Genomic DNA, 17,865 nt, shown 5'->3' with positions numbered 1-17,865 from the left:
ACTGTTTCTATTTTCTCAGTGAAATAGGAAGCAAGGACATCAGCTAAGAAGGAGGATTGGAAAGGATGTCTTGAAGGTTTGAGGAGAAAGAATAAAGTAGCAAATGGTCACCTGGGGAATGGGAGAGTGAATACTAGAACAGGTAAGATGATTGCCAGGAATCACCATCACACCTTGAGGGTTATGTTTATGAATTTAAAGGAAGGCCTCCTATGTATTTTCTCTCAAGCCATATTCAGAGTGTGGAAAACTGCATAACAGATGTGGGTTTCAGATGCAACCAGAGATGTGGGTTTACCAGGAAAGTACAATGAATGGAAGGAGGTGCAAGGGAATTACTTAAATGACAGCTCATGGAATCTAAGAGAATCAGATCCTGATAGCATTGAAAAATTGTTGGAGTGAAGAGGCGGTGAGCCAGAAAAACTGTGATGGTTAAAAGTGGAATGTTCAAAATTGAGATTATGAAGGAAGTAATGACATGGTCCAAGGATTGGCTGTGATAGTGTGTGACTGTTTTAAGGTGGAAGACAATATTAGAAGCACAGAAGCTGTTATGGAAGTGAATGGTCAGACCAGATGCACATGAAAGATGCTCAACATCATCCACCATAAAGAAATGCAAATCTGTCTGACAATGGGTACCACTGAACTCCTCTAGGGCATGACTGTAGTTGGGAAAATGGACATTGCCAAGTGTTGACAAGGATGTGGAGAAACTGCAACCCTTACCCGTGGCTGGTGGGGATATAAAATGGTGAATTACAAAATAATTGGGCAGTTTCTTAGAATGTTAAATATAAATTTACAAAATGACTTAGCCATTCCATTCCTAGGTATCTACCAAGGATACATATTTCCCCACAAAGACCTGTATGTGAGTTTCATAGCAGCTTTATTCATAATAGCCGATGAGCAGAAACAGCCCAAATGCCCATTAAGTAATGAATTAGTAAACAAAATGTACTATATCCATATAATGGAATACTATTTATCATGAAAAGAAATGAAGTAGTGATTCATGCTTCAATATGGATAAACCTTTTAAACATTATGCTAGGTGGAGGAATCCAGACCCAGAAGGCCACATGTTGTATGATTCTATTTATATAAAACGTCTAGTAAAGGCAAATCTAGGCATACGGGAAGTAAATTAGGGGTTGGCTGGAGTTGAGGGGTGGGAATGAGATGTGACTTCAAATGGGCAAGGAAGATATTTTGGGGGTGACAAAAGTGTCTTAAAATTGGGCTGTAGTGATGGCTACACAACTCTGTAAATTCACTAAAAATCTATGAATTGTACACCCAAACAAGTGAATTTTATAGGATGTAATTTATAACTCAATAAAGCTGAACTTTTGAATCCAAAAAGAAAAATAAAAGAATGAAGTAAACTGAGTGTCCAGGGTATACAAGGGATAGATATGTGTATATTGAAATTGCCAGGAAGAATGGCAAGAGTCGTTCTGGAGCGAGTGACAATTAGGGAGGAGCTAACATCTTCAAGAAAAGAGGGGTCAGTAGTCGACCGCATCAAGAAGTGGCAAGAGAGGTGCAATTTGATGGCATGAATTCCAAAATTAGAAGTTCCAGGGTCGGGGGGACAGATATAGATGCAGAGATGGCCATGAGAAGCAAGGAGGACTTCCACCCTACTTCCAGGTTCAGTGAGAGAAGGACCCTGGGAGAGAAAACTGAATGCATGTGCTTATAATTTATGATTAATTGTCACAATAGCCTAGTGAAGTCTGCAGGAAAATATCCTACCCTTGGAGCCAGACGTGGGACCCTAGTCTCAGCTCCTCCAGTGGTTAACAATTGACCTCAACTTACCCTCTTGGATCCTCAATAATAAAATGAGAATAATAGTCATTGTCAACCTCACAGGGCTTTCTGAGGGAGAAACAAGAGTAAGTATTTACAAACCCACCTCACATTTCATAGTAAGAGACCACGGAGCTATTATCCTCAAAAACTCTCCACTTTTCTGTTGAGAAACCTGAACTTCAGAGAGGTTAGGTGATTTGTCCAAAGCCACATAGCAGCTAAGGAGAAGACAAGGGTTCTGATGCCCCCCATCTTCTATACTGCGTCCCCTTTGCAAAGCCTGCTCTCAGCAACAACACCTCTCTAGAGATTCTGTGCTGACTGTGAGACAGAAATAATAAGTAAATGTTCCATTTTTGCTGTGCCAAGAAATAATCAAATCAGAGAATTTCTAAAGCTAAGTTAGAATAAGCCTGGTACAAAGAAGTGTCTTGGGAAATCTAGATGCAGTCATTGTTTCCACCACAACTCATGGCCCTCCTGCTTTATTTCTCTGCACCAGCCCTGCCATATTCCTTGCCAGTTCTGTATTGGATCATGTCCAGCCATCTGCTCTTTAAACAATTACTTATTGATTATTTTTTAAATTCCAAGAACCCTTCTGTGCCCTGAGGAATCAAAGAATTCCTGACCTTCCTGGAGCTTCTGTTCTGGTGAAGAAAAAAAGGGGCCAGAGCAGGGGAAAGCCAAAGACCAACACCAAACCAAGCAGATAATAAACTACATATGCAAATGAACAAGAAAGATCATTTCAGAAAATGAGACACTTCAGTGTCCAGGGGTGGTGGGAGTAGACGGGGAGAACATTCCTAGAGTGGTTGAGAAGGCTTCTCTGCAGAGGTGGTATTTCCCTGATGAGAGGAAGCTGGCCTTGAGAAGTTCAGGAAGAAGAGTGTTTCTGCCAGAGTGTGGCAGGTGCAAAGGCCCTGAGATGGAGATGAGCTTGGCGTATTGTAGGAACAGAAAGGAGAACAGTGCTGTGGCCATGGCATAGTGAGCGGAAGGAAATGTAATGCGGGGGACAGAGTCTCTTCAACAGAAAAATGAAATGATGAGTGTACCTTTTAGAAAGATCATCCTAGCTCTACAGTCCAGTGGAGACTGGACCGTAGCCTGGAAGATTAGAAAGGGAACGGGCCCAGCTAGGAAAACTTCTGCCTTGAAATAAGTTGCTCCCTTGTCTTCAAATGTCCCTTCCCATTTTCTTCACTTTCCAAACTCATACCCCCTTCGTCAAGAGTATTTCAGAAGGATGCACAATAGTCAAAAAGTGGAAACAAGGCAAAAGTCCATCAGTGAATGAATGGAAGAACAAAAGTGCTACATCCAAACAATGGAATGTTATTCAGCTGTAAAAGGAATGGTTGTAGGGCAGCCCGGGTGGCTCAGCTGTTTAGCGCAGTGTTCAGTCCAGGGCGTGATCCTGGAGACCTATCCTCCCTGCAGGGAGCCTGCTTCTCCCTCTGCCTGTATCTCTGCCTCTCTCTCTCTCTGTGTCCCTCATGAATAAATAAATAAAATCTTTAAAAAAAGGAATGGATGTAGATAAACCTTAAAAACATCATGCTAAGTGAAAGAAACCAGACACAAAATGTCGTGTACTCTATGATTCAATTTATATGAAATATCCAGAAAAGGTAAATCCATAGACAGAAAGCAGACTAGTGGCTACCAGGGGCTGGGGGAGGGACACAGGGACTACTTAATGGGTGTCAGGGTGTCCCTTTGGGATAGTGAAAACATTTTGGAGCTTGATAGAGGTCGTAGCTGCACAACACTGTGACTGCACTAAATGCCACCAAATTGTACACTTAAAAATTGTACACTCCAATTTTGGCATGTGACCCTCACCTCAATTAAAATTTTTAAAGGAAAAAAAGCATATATCAGATTTTTTTCTAGCAGATGGGATCAATATGTTTTGACTAGCTTCAGTTAGAAGGAAGGACCTAATGGAAAAACACTGATTCCTCAGAGACTTCCAGAAAGAGCAGGACCACCAGGCCTGAGGGAGCTGGAGGCAGGTGGAGTGCAGCCCTGGCCCCAGGCTAGCTCCAATCCTTCCTCTAATCATCACTGTCCCTGGGGGACAGAGCATCTGATTGGCCAAGCTGTGCCCCATGCCTCCATGCTCCCCAGGACATGTGGTCTGGGTTTGAGATCATAGCCCTCCCCAAAACCACAGAGTGAGGGAGGGGTCATTGAAAGAGGAGAAGAAGGGATATGAGGCAGAATGAGACAGTAGGTGTCACCACAAACACCCCTTGGCTCAGCCCGTACATACTTTCAATAGCATGTGTCTGGTCAATGTTTGTGGGGCATCTCCCCAGCTGGCCCTGCCTGGAGCTCATAGTCATGAGGGAAGATGGTCACCAGCCCCCTGCCAGTGGGGAGAATGCCATGCAATGGAGAACAGAGGATACCAGGGAAGGTTTTCTGTCTGTCTCTTTGTAATCCAGGCAGAGATGGGAGCACCACACCCTCCTTAGGTCTCTGCAGCTATTTGGAGTCACCTCTGTCTTATTGCTCAACACACTGGTGTCACTGTCTCTTTGTATACATCACTCATTAGACTATAAGCCCTGATCTTCACAGAGCTCAGAAATAACACAGGGACTGAGGCATGGAAAGAAAAGAAAAGAAAAGAAAAGAAAAGAAAAGAAAGAAAAGAAAAAGAAAAGAAAAGAAAAGAAAAAAGAAAGAAAGAAAACAAAAAAGAAAAGAAAAGAGGGAGGGAAGGAAGGAAGGAAGGAAGGATGGAAGGAAGGAAGGAAGGAAGAAAGGAAGGAAGGAAGGAAGGAAGGAAGGAAGAGGGAGGGAGAAAAGGAAGGAGGAAAGGGAGGGAGAGGGAAGGAGGGAAGGAGGACACACAGATATACTGAACACATTAGATTCTAGTTTATGTCCCACTTCCTTTTTCATAAAAGGGTCTTTAAAACTAACTTTTGTGTGGCCATCTTGAACTCCACATTGGGGGTGGGGAGTGAGGTGACTTTCCTACAGGGTGACAGCTGATGGCTATCCTTTCAATAAATCATAGCAGGGAGCTGGGCCTGTCATCTGCCAGAGCCCTCTGCTTCCAACAGGACAATGGCCACACGTTTGACCCCAGATGGTGGCTGTTTCCATGCCCAAAGTCCTTCTCCCTGGGTGGCTTGTTTTCATATCTCATCAACCTTGCAACCAAGACAGTTTTCTTGGATAAACACCAAGATGTTGGCAGTGGCTGTCTCTGAGTTCAGGGATTCGAGGTAACCTCTTCTCTTGTTTATTTGAATGTTCTCATTTTTGTTTCAACAAAATGATGGTGGATTAACTTCAAAATAAAGAAAATCACATCAATCATTTCATGAAAGTGAGCTCCTTTCTCATGCCACTGTTTAAGCTCACTTTCTCTTGCTTGGTCTTCTCCATAAAGCTATGGAGAAGGGGGAGGATAATCCCTTCCCCCTTCAGAGAGAACCACAGACAGGAACTCGGGCCTGGGGTATAGGTGAGCACCAGAGAGGCTGAGGGAAGGGCCCAATATCACAAAGCTATAAACGGCAGAGCAGCCAAGTCATACTCTGTCTAACTTCAAAACTCATGTTGTCTCTCCACCCCTCTGCCTGACATTCAGCATTGGGAGGAGGATTTGTTCAGCTAGACTGGCTCAGCCTTGGCCCAGCCTCAGACCAGGGCTCGGCTCTTTGTTCTATTGCCTCACCAGTCACTAAAATATTTACATAGTCCCAGAAATCAGAAAAATGACTTTTGCTACTGCTCCTGTTACTCCTGGTAGTAGTAGGAGTAGCAATACTGCAGGCTCCACTTTGGAAGAGCTTACTATATATCTGGCACTGTGTTAGGCTTTCCTTACTTTGTGTGTAGACTCATTTAATGCTCATAAAAATGCTGTGAATTAGGGAAATCGTTTTATCCCATTTTATGGACAGGAAAGTTAAGGCTTAAAAGAGATGAAATACCTTGTCCAAAGTGACACAACGGAGCTCAACCCCAGCTCTGCTCTGCCTCCAGCCCAAATATCATGTTGTACTCATGCTAGTTAGCATTCAAAGGATGCAATTCTGCAGACAAAGAAACCTGGAAGATGGGGAGGTGGAAGCTCTAGGATATGGTTCTTGATTTTTCCTTTCACTGCAAAGGAGAAGGAGAAAGAGGAGGAGAAGCAGAGGAGCTGCTGGCACAGAGCTTCAGCTCTTTTTCCCCTTGCCCACAGCAGATCCCTTGCAGACTCAACTTGAGTTTCGCCCACACAAAAGTGTGCCATCTCAGTTTGGGTTGGCGTGGAGGATGGGTCATCTTCTCTCTCCCCAGTGCAAATGCAAAATGTCAGTTTGCATTGAAAATAGAAGTCCTGAGGCACCAGCCTTTGTCCCCACCGCCCCCACCCCCACTCCTGCATTTCGTTTTCTTTGTTTTTATTTCTTTTAAGTGTACAAAAGGATAAGAAAATTTTTGCAGAGTGGTTGCCAGCTATTAGGATCCACCTGCTAAATTGCGGTCCACCCCCTAGGTACCCCGTCTGGCTCCATGGCAGGTGTAGCTTGCAGCTGTAGCCCATTTCACCCAGCATGGGACAGATGGAGGGGATGCAGCCATCACAGCGGGATAGACTTTTTTAAAAATACACGACCAGACCTTCATCAGGGCCTGGTAGGGAAATGTGGCATTGATGCAAAGTATGCCAAGTTAGCAGGTGTCTGCTCTGCTGTATTGCATGAGCAATAGTGGGATTCCTTTTGGGGAGGATGGGGGGTGGTTGGCATCCCCTGCCACACAGGCAGATCATTTTGCATCTGAGTTGTTTTGAAGCAACTACAGTAGATTTTACTTGGGGAAGCACTGAAGGGAAATGGCACCGGAGTTTTAATGACCTGAGTGGAATCTGGGCTTCTCTAATTATGCGTTGTGCGACAGCATGAGGCAGGCATTCTGAGATCCACAATTCCTCGTCTTTTAAATGTGACTGTGTCAGAGTCTGTGAGAGTTCACCAAACATCCACATGCTCCCTTACATTTCCTAGTTTTCTCACATAGTTGTGTGACCCTCACCCTTATTTGTGGAATATAAGGGAAGGGACCCATCTCTCCTCAGCCCAAGGCAATTAAGTGCACAAGCTTGAAGGTCAATGCCATGGTTAAAAGGTAATGGAGAGCGGCCTGGTCCACATCAGGCATTACATGGATTTACTTGTTACGGCAGCTACAATATGAAGTAATCCTTGGCAGGGCTCTGGGAGGGGCGGTGGATTATAGACAAGGCAGGTACAACATCTAGCACATAGTAGATGCTCCATCAAAATGGCAGGCTTTCCCTGAGCTGGGTGGGCCTTAGAAGCGTCTACAAGCAGAGGTCCTCAAGCAGACCAGACAGAGAGCACTGGGTGATTTCTCTCTCCTGTGGCATCACATTCATGTCAAATCTCTGACAAACTAGATTTGAGAATCTTGAGGTACAAGGCAGAAGGAAAAGGTCACAATTTGGCTCTTTCATTGAAATTCAGCAAATTTCATCAATTTGGCTCATTTCATTTTCACCCCTTGCCTCATGAAAAACTTTTTCTAGAGTTAGTATTTCTTGAGAGAGTGCCTGGGGCAATATCTGATCTTCAAGGTGCCATGCCCTTCTCTTGTAATCTTTCCAACCGTAATCAATAATGGGGATAGCAGGACTGAGGGGTCAACAGGCCTGTGTGTGATATCTAGACCTCCTACTTGCCTCATTTGTGCTTGGGAAAGTTATCACACCTCTCTATGCTTAACTAAGCCTATAAAATGGTAGTTTTCATACCTTCTATTAAACCAATAGAATGTATGATTCATTGACAGCTAGATAGAACCAATAAGATGTATGATACATAGATAGAGAGAGAGAGAGAGATGTAGATCTAGGTATCTACTAATATATATATAGATGGTCCCTGACTTACAATTGTTTGTCTTAGGATTTTTTGACCTTACAGTAGAAACTACTTTGAATCTGTTTTCATTTGCTTCATGGCAGAGGGACTTTGCAGATCGGATTGATTTAAAGATCTGAAAATGGAGAGATTATCCTGGATTGTCTGGGTGGGCTCAATAAAATCATAAAAATCTGGGCATCCTGGGTGGCTCAGCGATTTAGCACCACCTTCAGCCCAGGGCGTGATCCTGGAGACCCAGGATCGAGTCCCACGTCGGGCTCCCTGCATGGAGCCTGCTTCTCCCTCTGCCTGTGTCTCTGCCTCTCTCTCTCTCTCTGTATGTCTTTCATGAATAAATAATAAAATTAAAAAAAAAATAAGATCACAAAAATCCTCCTAAGAAGGAAGAAAGAAGACAGAATTTGGAAAAGAAGATATACAGCAGAAGTAGAAGGGTGTGTTTTGAGGAAGGAGGAAGGGTCCAAGGGACAAGGAATGTAGGCAGCCTCCAGAATTTGGAAGAGCAAGGAAATGAGATCTTCTCTGGAGCCTCCAGAAGGAACACAGCCTGCTGACACCTTGATTGTAGACTCCTAAGACTCATTTGGGGACATCAGACCTTCAGAACCATAAGACAATAAATTTGTTCTGTTTTAAATCATCAAGTCTGTGGCAATTGTTACAACAGTGATAGGAAGCTTATATAATTGGGGAGGAAAGGTCCTGGACACAGTAAAGTATGACACAATTATAAACAATTATTTGTATTTCTGTTTTTAAAAAAAGATTTTATTTTTTATTATTCATTTGAGAGAGACAGAGAGAACACAAGCAGATGGGAGGGGCAGAGGGAGAGGGAAAAGCAGACTCCCTGATGAGCAGGAGCCCCATGTGGGGCTTAAACTCAGGACCCTGGAATCATTACCTGAGCCAAAGGTAGACACTTAACCAGGCGCCCCAAATTATTTTTATTTCTGCATCTAACTTTGAGAGTTATTATCATGTAAATCCAGTGACCCTGTATAAACGAGTCTCCGACACAGAGACATAGGAAACATAAAAAATTCTCAAGGCGCACTCTCCTGAGAGGGCATCAAAATGAGATTCTCCTATGCAACTAGCTCCCCATTAAATCCTCTTCAAAGCATGCCATGAATGTGGTTTGAGGACCACCTTCTCCTGATCAGTTTGCCTACTTGTTAAAAAAAAAATGTATGGGACACATCCCAGATCTATTAAGTTGTTGGGCAAATCTATCCTAAGCTGAAGATAGGATGGCAGGCTGACTAATGGCCCCTGAAGACATATAGGTCGTAATCACTGGAACCTGTGAATATTACTATCTAGAGCAAGAGGGATTTGCAGCTGGGATTATGTTAAGGCTTTTGGGATAGGGAGATTACCCTGGATGATCAGAATGGGATTTAAATGTAAATACATATATCCTTTATTTAAAAAAAAACTTTTGATTTTATTAAAGTATAAAATACTGAATTCTACATTTTTAATCACTATTATTTTAAAAATCAGTCAAGTTTCTTCCTATTGCCAGCATGTTTCCCATCATGTCCACATATCCTAAATAATATATCTCTAAAAAATCTTGAAATCTCCTGTAAGTAGGCTGTTATCACTTTCAGCATAGACATTAATGATATGATTTCTTGAGTCTCTCCCAATTTTTTTTCCATTTTTTTTTTTTTGCAGTTTATTTGCTTGTATCTCCCGGCCATTGCCACATGATCCTCTGGGATACTTTGATGTGCTCTTTCCAGAATCTTAATTAACTCACCAGTAATCCTCCAGTCATTTCTAGTGATAAGGGTAACAGACACTCCAGTCCTCCCTGCTCTTCCCGTGTGCCCTACTCTATGCATATATTTGTTGATGTTCCGGAGGAAGTCATAATTAGAGATGAACACATGTGTTCTTTGAGAGAGAGGTGAAGGGATATTTCCTTGCAGAAGAGGAGAAGGTGATGCTTGAAGCGAGTTGTGTTCCTTGAAGCTAGAGGAAGGAGTCACTTTGCCAGCAGAAGCTGAAACTGGCAAGGAAACAGATTCTTCCCTGAAGCCCCCAGAAGGAAAACAGCACTGCCAACACCTTGATTATAGACTCCCGAGATGTAAAACAATAAATTTGTGTCATTTTAAGCCATCAGTTTGTGGTAATTTGTTACAGCAGCTATAGCAAACTAATACAGTGTCCAATTGACTCTCTGCCATGGCCACTCTTATGGAGATAGAGATAGATAGATGATGATAGATAGATAGATAGACAGATAGACAGATACATATATATAATTTGCTGATGACCTCATTTACTTAATAGTAGAGTACTTTTTTCAAATCAAATTCACTAAATACAAATTATATAAAGAGTAGTATCCTGATATTACCATTTAAGCAAAGACAATCTTCTCCACACAGGTGTCTAGCCAGAGAATATCAGAGAACAACTTTGAGTTGCAGGCCATGTTTGCTTCAAGAACATATTCCAAGCAAAAGCAATGACAGTTTCTTCTATGACCCTCCAGTTGGCTGGGCAACTGCACCGTTTTTATGCATTTCAAGGCACTCTGGTATTTTGCCTTATTTATTTGGCCCTTAAAGATTTTTTTCTCTTATATCTTTATTTTAATTGCACATGAATGAAAGGTAATCATGAGTCCCAAGAAGGCTGAAAACTGTAAGGAAAATGATTCAAAAGAAGAATGTGCTTTCCCAAAGAAAGGCCCTCTCCTGCCCATTTTCAATTAACTGGCATCTGCTGACACCAACTCCCATCAAGCCACTCCTAGGGGCGGGAATGGTGGGGGGGGCATGAATTTTTTTTTTCTACATTGTATTTTATGTGCAAACTACAATTTATTTACTTTCAAGTTGGGTATTGACTATAGAGACTTGCTTACATTATTCAATTAAAGCAGTTCAGTAAAGGGATAGGTATTTGCAAGCAGGTCCAGGAATCTGCATTGTTACAAGCACCTCATAGAATTCTCTAAATGAAAATTAACAATTGAAAATCGTGCCTCAGGGGATAAAAGGGGACCATCTACCCAGGTTGTTCCTTCTCTATCACATTTCCTGGTCTGTTCCCTTTCAACTGCTAAGGGTTTGCATAGAAAAGACAAATTAATATTATTTTCCTGAGCATATTACAAGAATGAGGGCAAAAATGAGATTTCTTTTTAAAAACACATAACCAAATTAAAATGTTTTTTTCTTGATTATTCAGTTGCTCACTGCCTTCCAATAATGTGGTTGATTCCAAGCAGACTGCAAATCAGACAATTTCTGGATATTCAGATTGAAGGCATTCATCAGAGACAGTCCTAAATGGTTGTCAAATTTTGGCAAACCTAGATCAGAGAAAAGAGAAAAGAAATGCATGATTCATCCAGATAGACAGGAAATGTGATAACTACTGCAATCACTGCACACACACATACACTCACACACACACTAGCTTGAGTAATCATAACTAGGAAGAGCAGAGCCTCAACTTGAAGTAACTTTTATTTTTATTCCAGCTTGGTACTTAATTAACTACCATTTTATATTGTTTTCTTTTCCACCTGCACCACTTCCTCTAGAACAGAAATCCTTATAGGGTTTTCCCCATATTTCTACTCCCTGAAGTTTACCCATTCATTCACCAGCTATAGAAACACACATTCCAATATGTTAAGAGTAGAGAGAACAGATGTTACCTCTCTCGTTACTATGATGTCATAAATGTGCAAAATGCATCTTGCTGATGCTAAAACATATAATTGGTAACGTGGGATACCTGTGATGACCTTCATTTGAAAGGGACACTTGGGCCAATGGTGAACCATATGGATAGTCCCCAAACCCACGGGCTTTAAGATGAACAAAGAAGGTGGTTGAATGAAAATCACATTATGGGATGAAAAGAGATGGACTTGAGAAGTATAAAGTGTGAAAGAATAGGCCCCTAATCTAATCTACCTTGCACAGTGTAGGACAGGCGTGGGACAGCTGCTCCACTAATGTTTGTTGAGGTGAATTAAGTGTGTGTACTCCACCCCCTTAGATTTGCATCTTTGATTGTCAGAGGAGTCTTATGAGTCATCCTCGCCTCTCGATATTAATAACCATCTCTTTGGCTTATTAACTTCTGGATATGTTTAGGTGTGTGGGAGAGGGTTGCAAAATCTTTAATATACAGATACAGAGCTCTTGGTTATAAAGGAAGTAATTTAAAAATGATGCAGCAAATACATTCAACTTAATGAATATTTATGGTGTATCTACTATTCCCAAGACATTGAGATGGATACAAAAATGAAGTCAATGATTCTTGTTTTAATAGATCTTAAATACAACAGTGTGTGTACAAGAGGCCAGGGAGGGGGCAGCAAACAGGACAAAAATGGAGAGGGAATAAGAACAAGTTAAAGTATGGACACAAGGGGCACCTGGGTGGCTCAGTGGTTGAGCATCTGCCTTCAGTTCAGGCCATGTTCCCAGGGTCCTAGAATCGAATCCTGCATCAGGCTCCCTGTAGGGAGCCTGCTTCTCCCTCTGTCTCTTTCTCTCTGTCTCTCATGAATAAATGAAATATTTAAAAAAAAAGAAATCAGGGGATAAAGATTTTACAAACCATCTTTCCAAGGTTCTCACAGTTAATATGCAAGGAGTTACCTAGAGAGGTTGTTAAAGATCCCCCAGAAATTTGGATTCAGAAGAGCTGGAATCAGGATAGAAGCTCTCCAGGTGCTTCTAGAGCAGATGCCATGATTTAATGCTTTGAGAAACTCTGTTCTCATTACAAGTTCTTAACAAGATGATACTTGTCTTTCCAATTCATTGCACAAGTTCATCTTAAAACCCAAAGAGAAGGGATTTAAACAATTCATACCATCTGACAAACAATGACAATGTTTTTACTTTTGAAAGTGAGGTGCAAGATGGGCTTTGCATGAGAATCGGTCGTTTAGACATTGTCGGTTAGTCCAGTCCTGAATAGTGCAACATCTCAGCCCCGAAAGCTACGTGTGGGTGCAAATCTGTCATTAATGCCAGGTGAGGTGCATTTCTAAGTCTCTACAGACCTAGAGAGTGGCCTGCAGCCAGAGGGAAGGAAGTGAGTATCTTAGAGGAGTTTTGAACAAATGTCATTAATACACAAGGGCTAAAGAATAAGAATTTCTTGGGCGACCTCAGGACCCACTTTTCTAACTAAGAGGTTAAACAAATCTTAGCTATATCAATGCCTGCCCCCCAGAAAGCTAGAATGCCAGGAAATGAAGAGAAACATCGCTCAGAGTGTCAGGAAATCAATACTGGCTGAAGTCCTAAACAAAATAAATCTTCACTAAGTCCCCTTGTGATTTCAGAATTAACACAATGATTTCATAAATAGGGCAACACGGTGTCAAGAGCAAAGGCCAGTAAACTAATTTGAATTATAGACATCCGTCTTCAAGCCATGGGAGCTGACCGCTGGCAGCCATATTGAAGCGAAGGTAATTAACACAATCCATCTTGCAAGGAGATGGTGTTTTGCAGACTGTTTGAAATTCTGTGAGCATTTCAACCAGACCCCAGTAACCCTTTGAAATATGATGAGCCATGACAGTCAGCACACAGGGGGATCGTTAAGTGAGTGAGAGATGGTAGAGAAACACCACACTTCGTAACTGAGACCATTTCATGGGCGGTTTGCCAGCTATTTGGGAAACTATAAGATAAAGGCCTCTTAAGAGGTGGTATTTATAAAGGGCAGTGCTATGAATCTATAAAAGCACTTTGAAATGATTTAAAAATTTTAAAGTCATGTTATTTGTTAAGCCCTACTGCCTTAAAGCTTAATTCTCTATTTTGAGAAATTTGTCAGAATTTAAGAGACAGGATGATAATGCCATTAGATTTTAGCATTAACAGGAAGTATTTCTCAAGAAAGAATCAGGACCTTTCCTGTATGTAGTCATTGCCATCTATTACTCAGCAAAAAGCATTCTCAGAGAGTAGATCATAGTCATCTCTGTCCAGACAGTGACAACACAGTCAACACTTACTGAGCACAAGTGGTGGTTTTGACATAGCTGGCAAGGCCGAGAAATAATGACTTGACAGTATCTTGAATAAGAAAGAGAAAATATTTAAGAATTATTTTTGAATGACCAATAAAATACAGGGATCGGAGAAATAATTTGAGAAATGGTTACTTACAGGCAATAGTTATCATTAATGAGCATGTGAAGACACTGACTGATATTCCTCCCAGAAACCATCTGAAACAACAGAATTTGTCAGGTTTAGCAAACTAATTATGCATTTCCAATACATGAGACGTTCTTTTAGAGTGACTAAATGCTTATGATGTACTTTAAGAGTTATTATAACAACAATAATAAAGATAGTGTGGTATTGGCCAAAGGAAAGACATGAGGGTCAATGGCATAGAATGGAAAGACCAGAAGTGAACCCATATGGATACAGTTAACTGAGTCTTATCAGAGGAGCAAAAGTAGTTTGATGGGGAAAGGACAGCCTTCTCAGCAATGATGTTGAAACAATTGCATATCTACACACAAGAGAAGGAACCTCGACATATACATCACACCTCAACACAAAATTTAACTGTTTCACTCAAAATGAGTCATAGTCTGAAATGTAACCACAAAAGTATAAAATTTCTAGAAAAGTTGAAGGAGAAAATCCGTGTGCCAACTGCTTTAAAACCTTGCCCAAAATGTGTTAAAATTTTGGGGTTTTACCAATTTGATGGTTACTGTTTCACAGGGTGGATTTCTAAAAAATTAATTAATTAATTGATTAGACAGAGAGAGAGCACTAGCAGGGGGAGCCACAGACAGAGGGAGAGGGAGAAGCAGGCTTCCTGGTTGAGCAGGGAGCCCAAGGTGGGGCTCCATCCCAGGACACTGGGATCATGACCTGAGCCAAAGCCAGACAATTAGCCGACTGAGCCAAACAGGCATACCAGGCATACCATGTTTTTTAAAAGAATAATTGCCTTATTGTTTTTATTTTCAGAACATGAATCAGTGAAAAAAATTATAAATAGGTACAAAAGGGAAAAGAAAATATCATAAAAATCTCCATTGACCTAAAGTAGCCATTATTAAATATCAATGAATACCCTTTTAGACATCTCTTTGTGTGCATTTAATTTTTTTTTTAATTGCGACTTAACAAATATACAGTAAAGCATTTAAAGTGCATATCTTGGTTTTGTTTTGTTTTGTTTTTAAACTGAACTCCTGTATTCACTACCCAGATCAAGATATAGAATATTTTCAGCAGTCTCTAACATTTCTTTTGCCATCCTTCCTACTCTTTTCCCCAGAATTAATTACAATTCTTCTTCTTCTTCTTCTTTTTTTAAGAGAGTGAGAGAAGGTTGGAAGGGGCAGAGGAAGTGGGAGAGACAGAATTTTAAGCAGGCTCTGTGCCCAGTGTGGAGCCCCATGAGGGGCTTGATCTCATGACCCTGAGATCATGACCTGAGCCAAAATCAGGAGTCAGACCCTTAACTAACTCACCCACCCAGGAACCCCATCAACCACTATTATTATATTTATAACAGTGGGTTCATTTTGCCTTTCCTTATATTTTACATGTATTGGCAATCATACAGACTCTTGTGTCCGAGATTCATCCATGCTCCTACCCATATCAATAATTTTTCTCATAACCAATCTCTTACTTAAATAAATCTCTTTATTTTCAAATAACTTTAGAGATACAGAGAAGTTGCAAAAAATATCACAGAGGGTTCTCATATACCCCTCACCAAGCATCCCCGAGGATCAGCATCTTACACTACTATGGCATACTGTCATAATGAAGGAATGACATTGGTTCACATTCAACCCACATGTCATTTGGACTTTACAGTTTTTCCCTAACTTAACCACGTTCCATGATGCCTTCCAGGATGCCTCATGATATTTGGTCATGTCTCATTGGGTTCCTCTAGGTTATGACAATTCCTTAGACTCTCCTTAGTTTTGATGACTTTGGCAGTTTTGAGAAGTCCTGATCATATAATATGTAAAATTTCCCTTAATTTAAGTTTTTCTCTGGTTAGATTGGAGTCCAGAAGACCACAGAGGTGAAGTGCCAGTCTTACCACATCGTATCAAGAGTATATGCTATGAATATAACTCATCCCTGTTGATGTTAACCTTGACCATCTGAGCATCTGAGGTCATGTTTGCTATGTTTCTTGGCCATGAAGTTCCCTTTTTCCCCCTTTCCATCCTCTGTTTTTTGGAAGCAAGTTTCTAAATGCAGCTCACACTCAACGGATGGGGGATTAAGCTCCCTTCTTAAGGAAGAAGGGGAGTACCTACAGGAATTAACTGAAGAGGAACATTTCATTAATAGTCCCATGAACTAAAAGAGAAGTTTCCATGATCAACTACAGTTAAGAAATACTAAGTTAAATAAAGATAATCATATTTCTTCACTGTGTTATTTCACTGGGCCTAATTATGCTAATGCATACATGATCCTCTGACTTGGGATATACAATGCAGAATTTAACCATGGGACCTCCCCCACTTTTTGTTCTTTTGGTCCCATTGTGATCTAAAAATACCTAATACTTCTTTTTTTAAGATTTTATTTATCTATTCATGAGAGACCCCCCACACACACACACAGGGAGAGAGAGAGAGAGAGAGAGAGAGAGAGAGGCAGAGGGAGAAGCAGGCTCCATGCAGGAGCCCAATGCAGGACTCGATCCCAGGACTCCAGGATCACGCCCTGGGCCAAAGGCAGGTGCTAAACCGCTGAGCCACGCAGGGATCCTCACTACTTCTTAAACCTATTAATTATCTAGGATGCTTGTTTTAAAATACAGATTTTCACTAGATCTAAATTAGTATCTCAAGGGTTGGGATCCAGGACTTTGTATTTAAAAACACAACTCTCCCAAGTGATGTGAGGTATTCGACCCTCAAGAGGTGAGACCTAAGAGCAAGCAATATTTGCTGACAAGAGCACAAGCACCCCAAAGATCCTGGGTCTGAACCAATTATTTATCCCTGTCTCATTGATTCAACAAATATTGACAAATCCTTGCCACTAGGGACATAGAAGTGAAGGAGACACACAATGTCTCTGCTCTCATGGAGCTCACATTCTTGCAGGGAGAGATAGATCATTAACATTCAAACAAGTGAACGCGTAATAGGTCTGGTGGATGAGTGCTCTGAAAAAAAGTAAAGCGAGGTGTGAGTGGTAGAGAGTGATATGCTATTTATACAAGGTTGTTAGGGAATGTCTCTCTGGTGATGTGACATTTGAATAGATTCCAGAAAGAAGTAAGGACCTATGTTATGAGGCTTTCTAGAGAAGATTGTAGTGGGTTGAATAAACAGCAAGTGCAAAGGCCTTGAGGCATGAATATGAGTGCAGTTCTCATAGAAGGGACTTGACCACCACTCCAGAGATTTAGACAAGAAAAGAATAGGAATGGCATGCTGGACAGAGGGTAGAACAGAGAAGAGCCTATCATCAGCCAAGAGTATTATGTGATCTGAGATGCTGAATGGGCTTCCCTGGAACAGATATTTTATGTTAGGATATAAAAGTATAATGAGAAAGATGGAGTCCCAGGGGGGACTCCAAGTTCTCTTACTGGGAGTTCAAGTGCCCTTGAATACCAAGCAGGGTTACTCAGGTCTTATCCGTAACAGGGAGTCACTGAGGATTTAAACAAAGGAGGATGCATAATAAAATCCAATTTCTAGCAAGATCCACTGGCTTTTGTACACTTTGTGAGATAACGAGAGGGGCAAGTGATAGAAAAAGGGGCACGTAAGGGGCACAGGTAAATGAATAAATCTTAACCACAGAGCTACTGAAAATGCATTGTGGAATCAGGTAAGGAAATTATCAATCGTTTACAGCTTTATTAATTATGAAACACTGCTGCATGAAAATAAAATCTGCATTACCTTGCACATGCACAGACGATGAAGCACACAGCCAGCAGAATTGCTTGAAAGGAGACCTCTCGCCACAAACTGGTTTCTGATAGGTAAAAGAAAAATAAATGGATTAGAATTCATTGCTGATAATCTTGGAACAACAATGCTGTAATAAAATTTCCTCTTTATACACCAAAAAAA

The 17,865-nt window shown here is 41.2% G+C and overlaps 1 protein-coding gene across 3 annotated transcripts in view; it reads right to left on the bottom strand.

Annotated features, from left to right (window-relative positions):
* Positions 1–10,033: 10,033 nt before the first annotated feature.
* Positions 10,034–17,865, bottom strand: part of TMEM71 (transmembrane protein 71) — a 30,762-nt gene continuing 22,930 nt past the window's right edge. For all 3 annotated transcript variants that reach the window (XM_025993514.2, XM_072733895.1, XM_072733894.1), the window contains exons 7-10: positions 17,692–17,767; positions 13,934–13,995; positions 13,780–13,840; positions 10,034–11,094 (exon numbers count right to left, since the gene is read on the bottom strand). In XM_025993514.2, the coding sequence (XP_025849299.1) occupies positions 11,079–11,094; positions 13,780–13,840; positions 13,934–13,995; positions 17,692–17,767 (215 nt within the window). In that variant the 3' untranslated portion in view covers positions 10,034–11,078. The remainder of the gene's footprint in view (positions 11,095–13,779; positions 13,841–13,933; positions 13,996–17,691; positions 17,768–17,865) is intronic.

This window comes from Vulpes vulpes, chromosome 13 (assembly GCF_048418805.1).
Source record: "Vulpes vulpes isolate BD-2025 chromosome 13, VulVul3, whole genome shotgun sequence".
NCBI classification, from domain to species: Eukaryota; Metazoa; Chordata; class Mammalia; order Carnivora; family Canidae; genus Vulpes; species Vulpes vulpes.
This window is presented reverse-complemented; position numbering and strand designations above follow the sequence as displayed.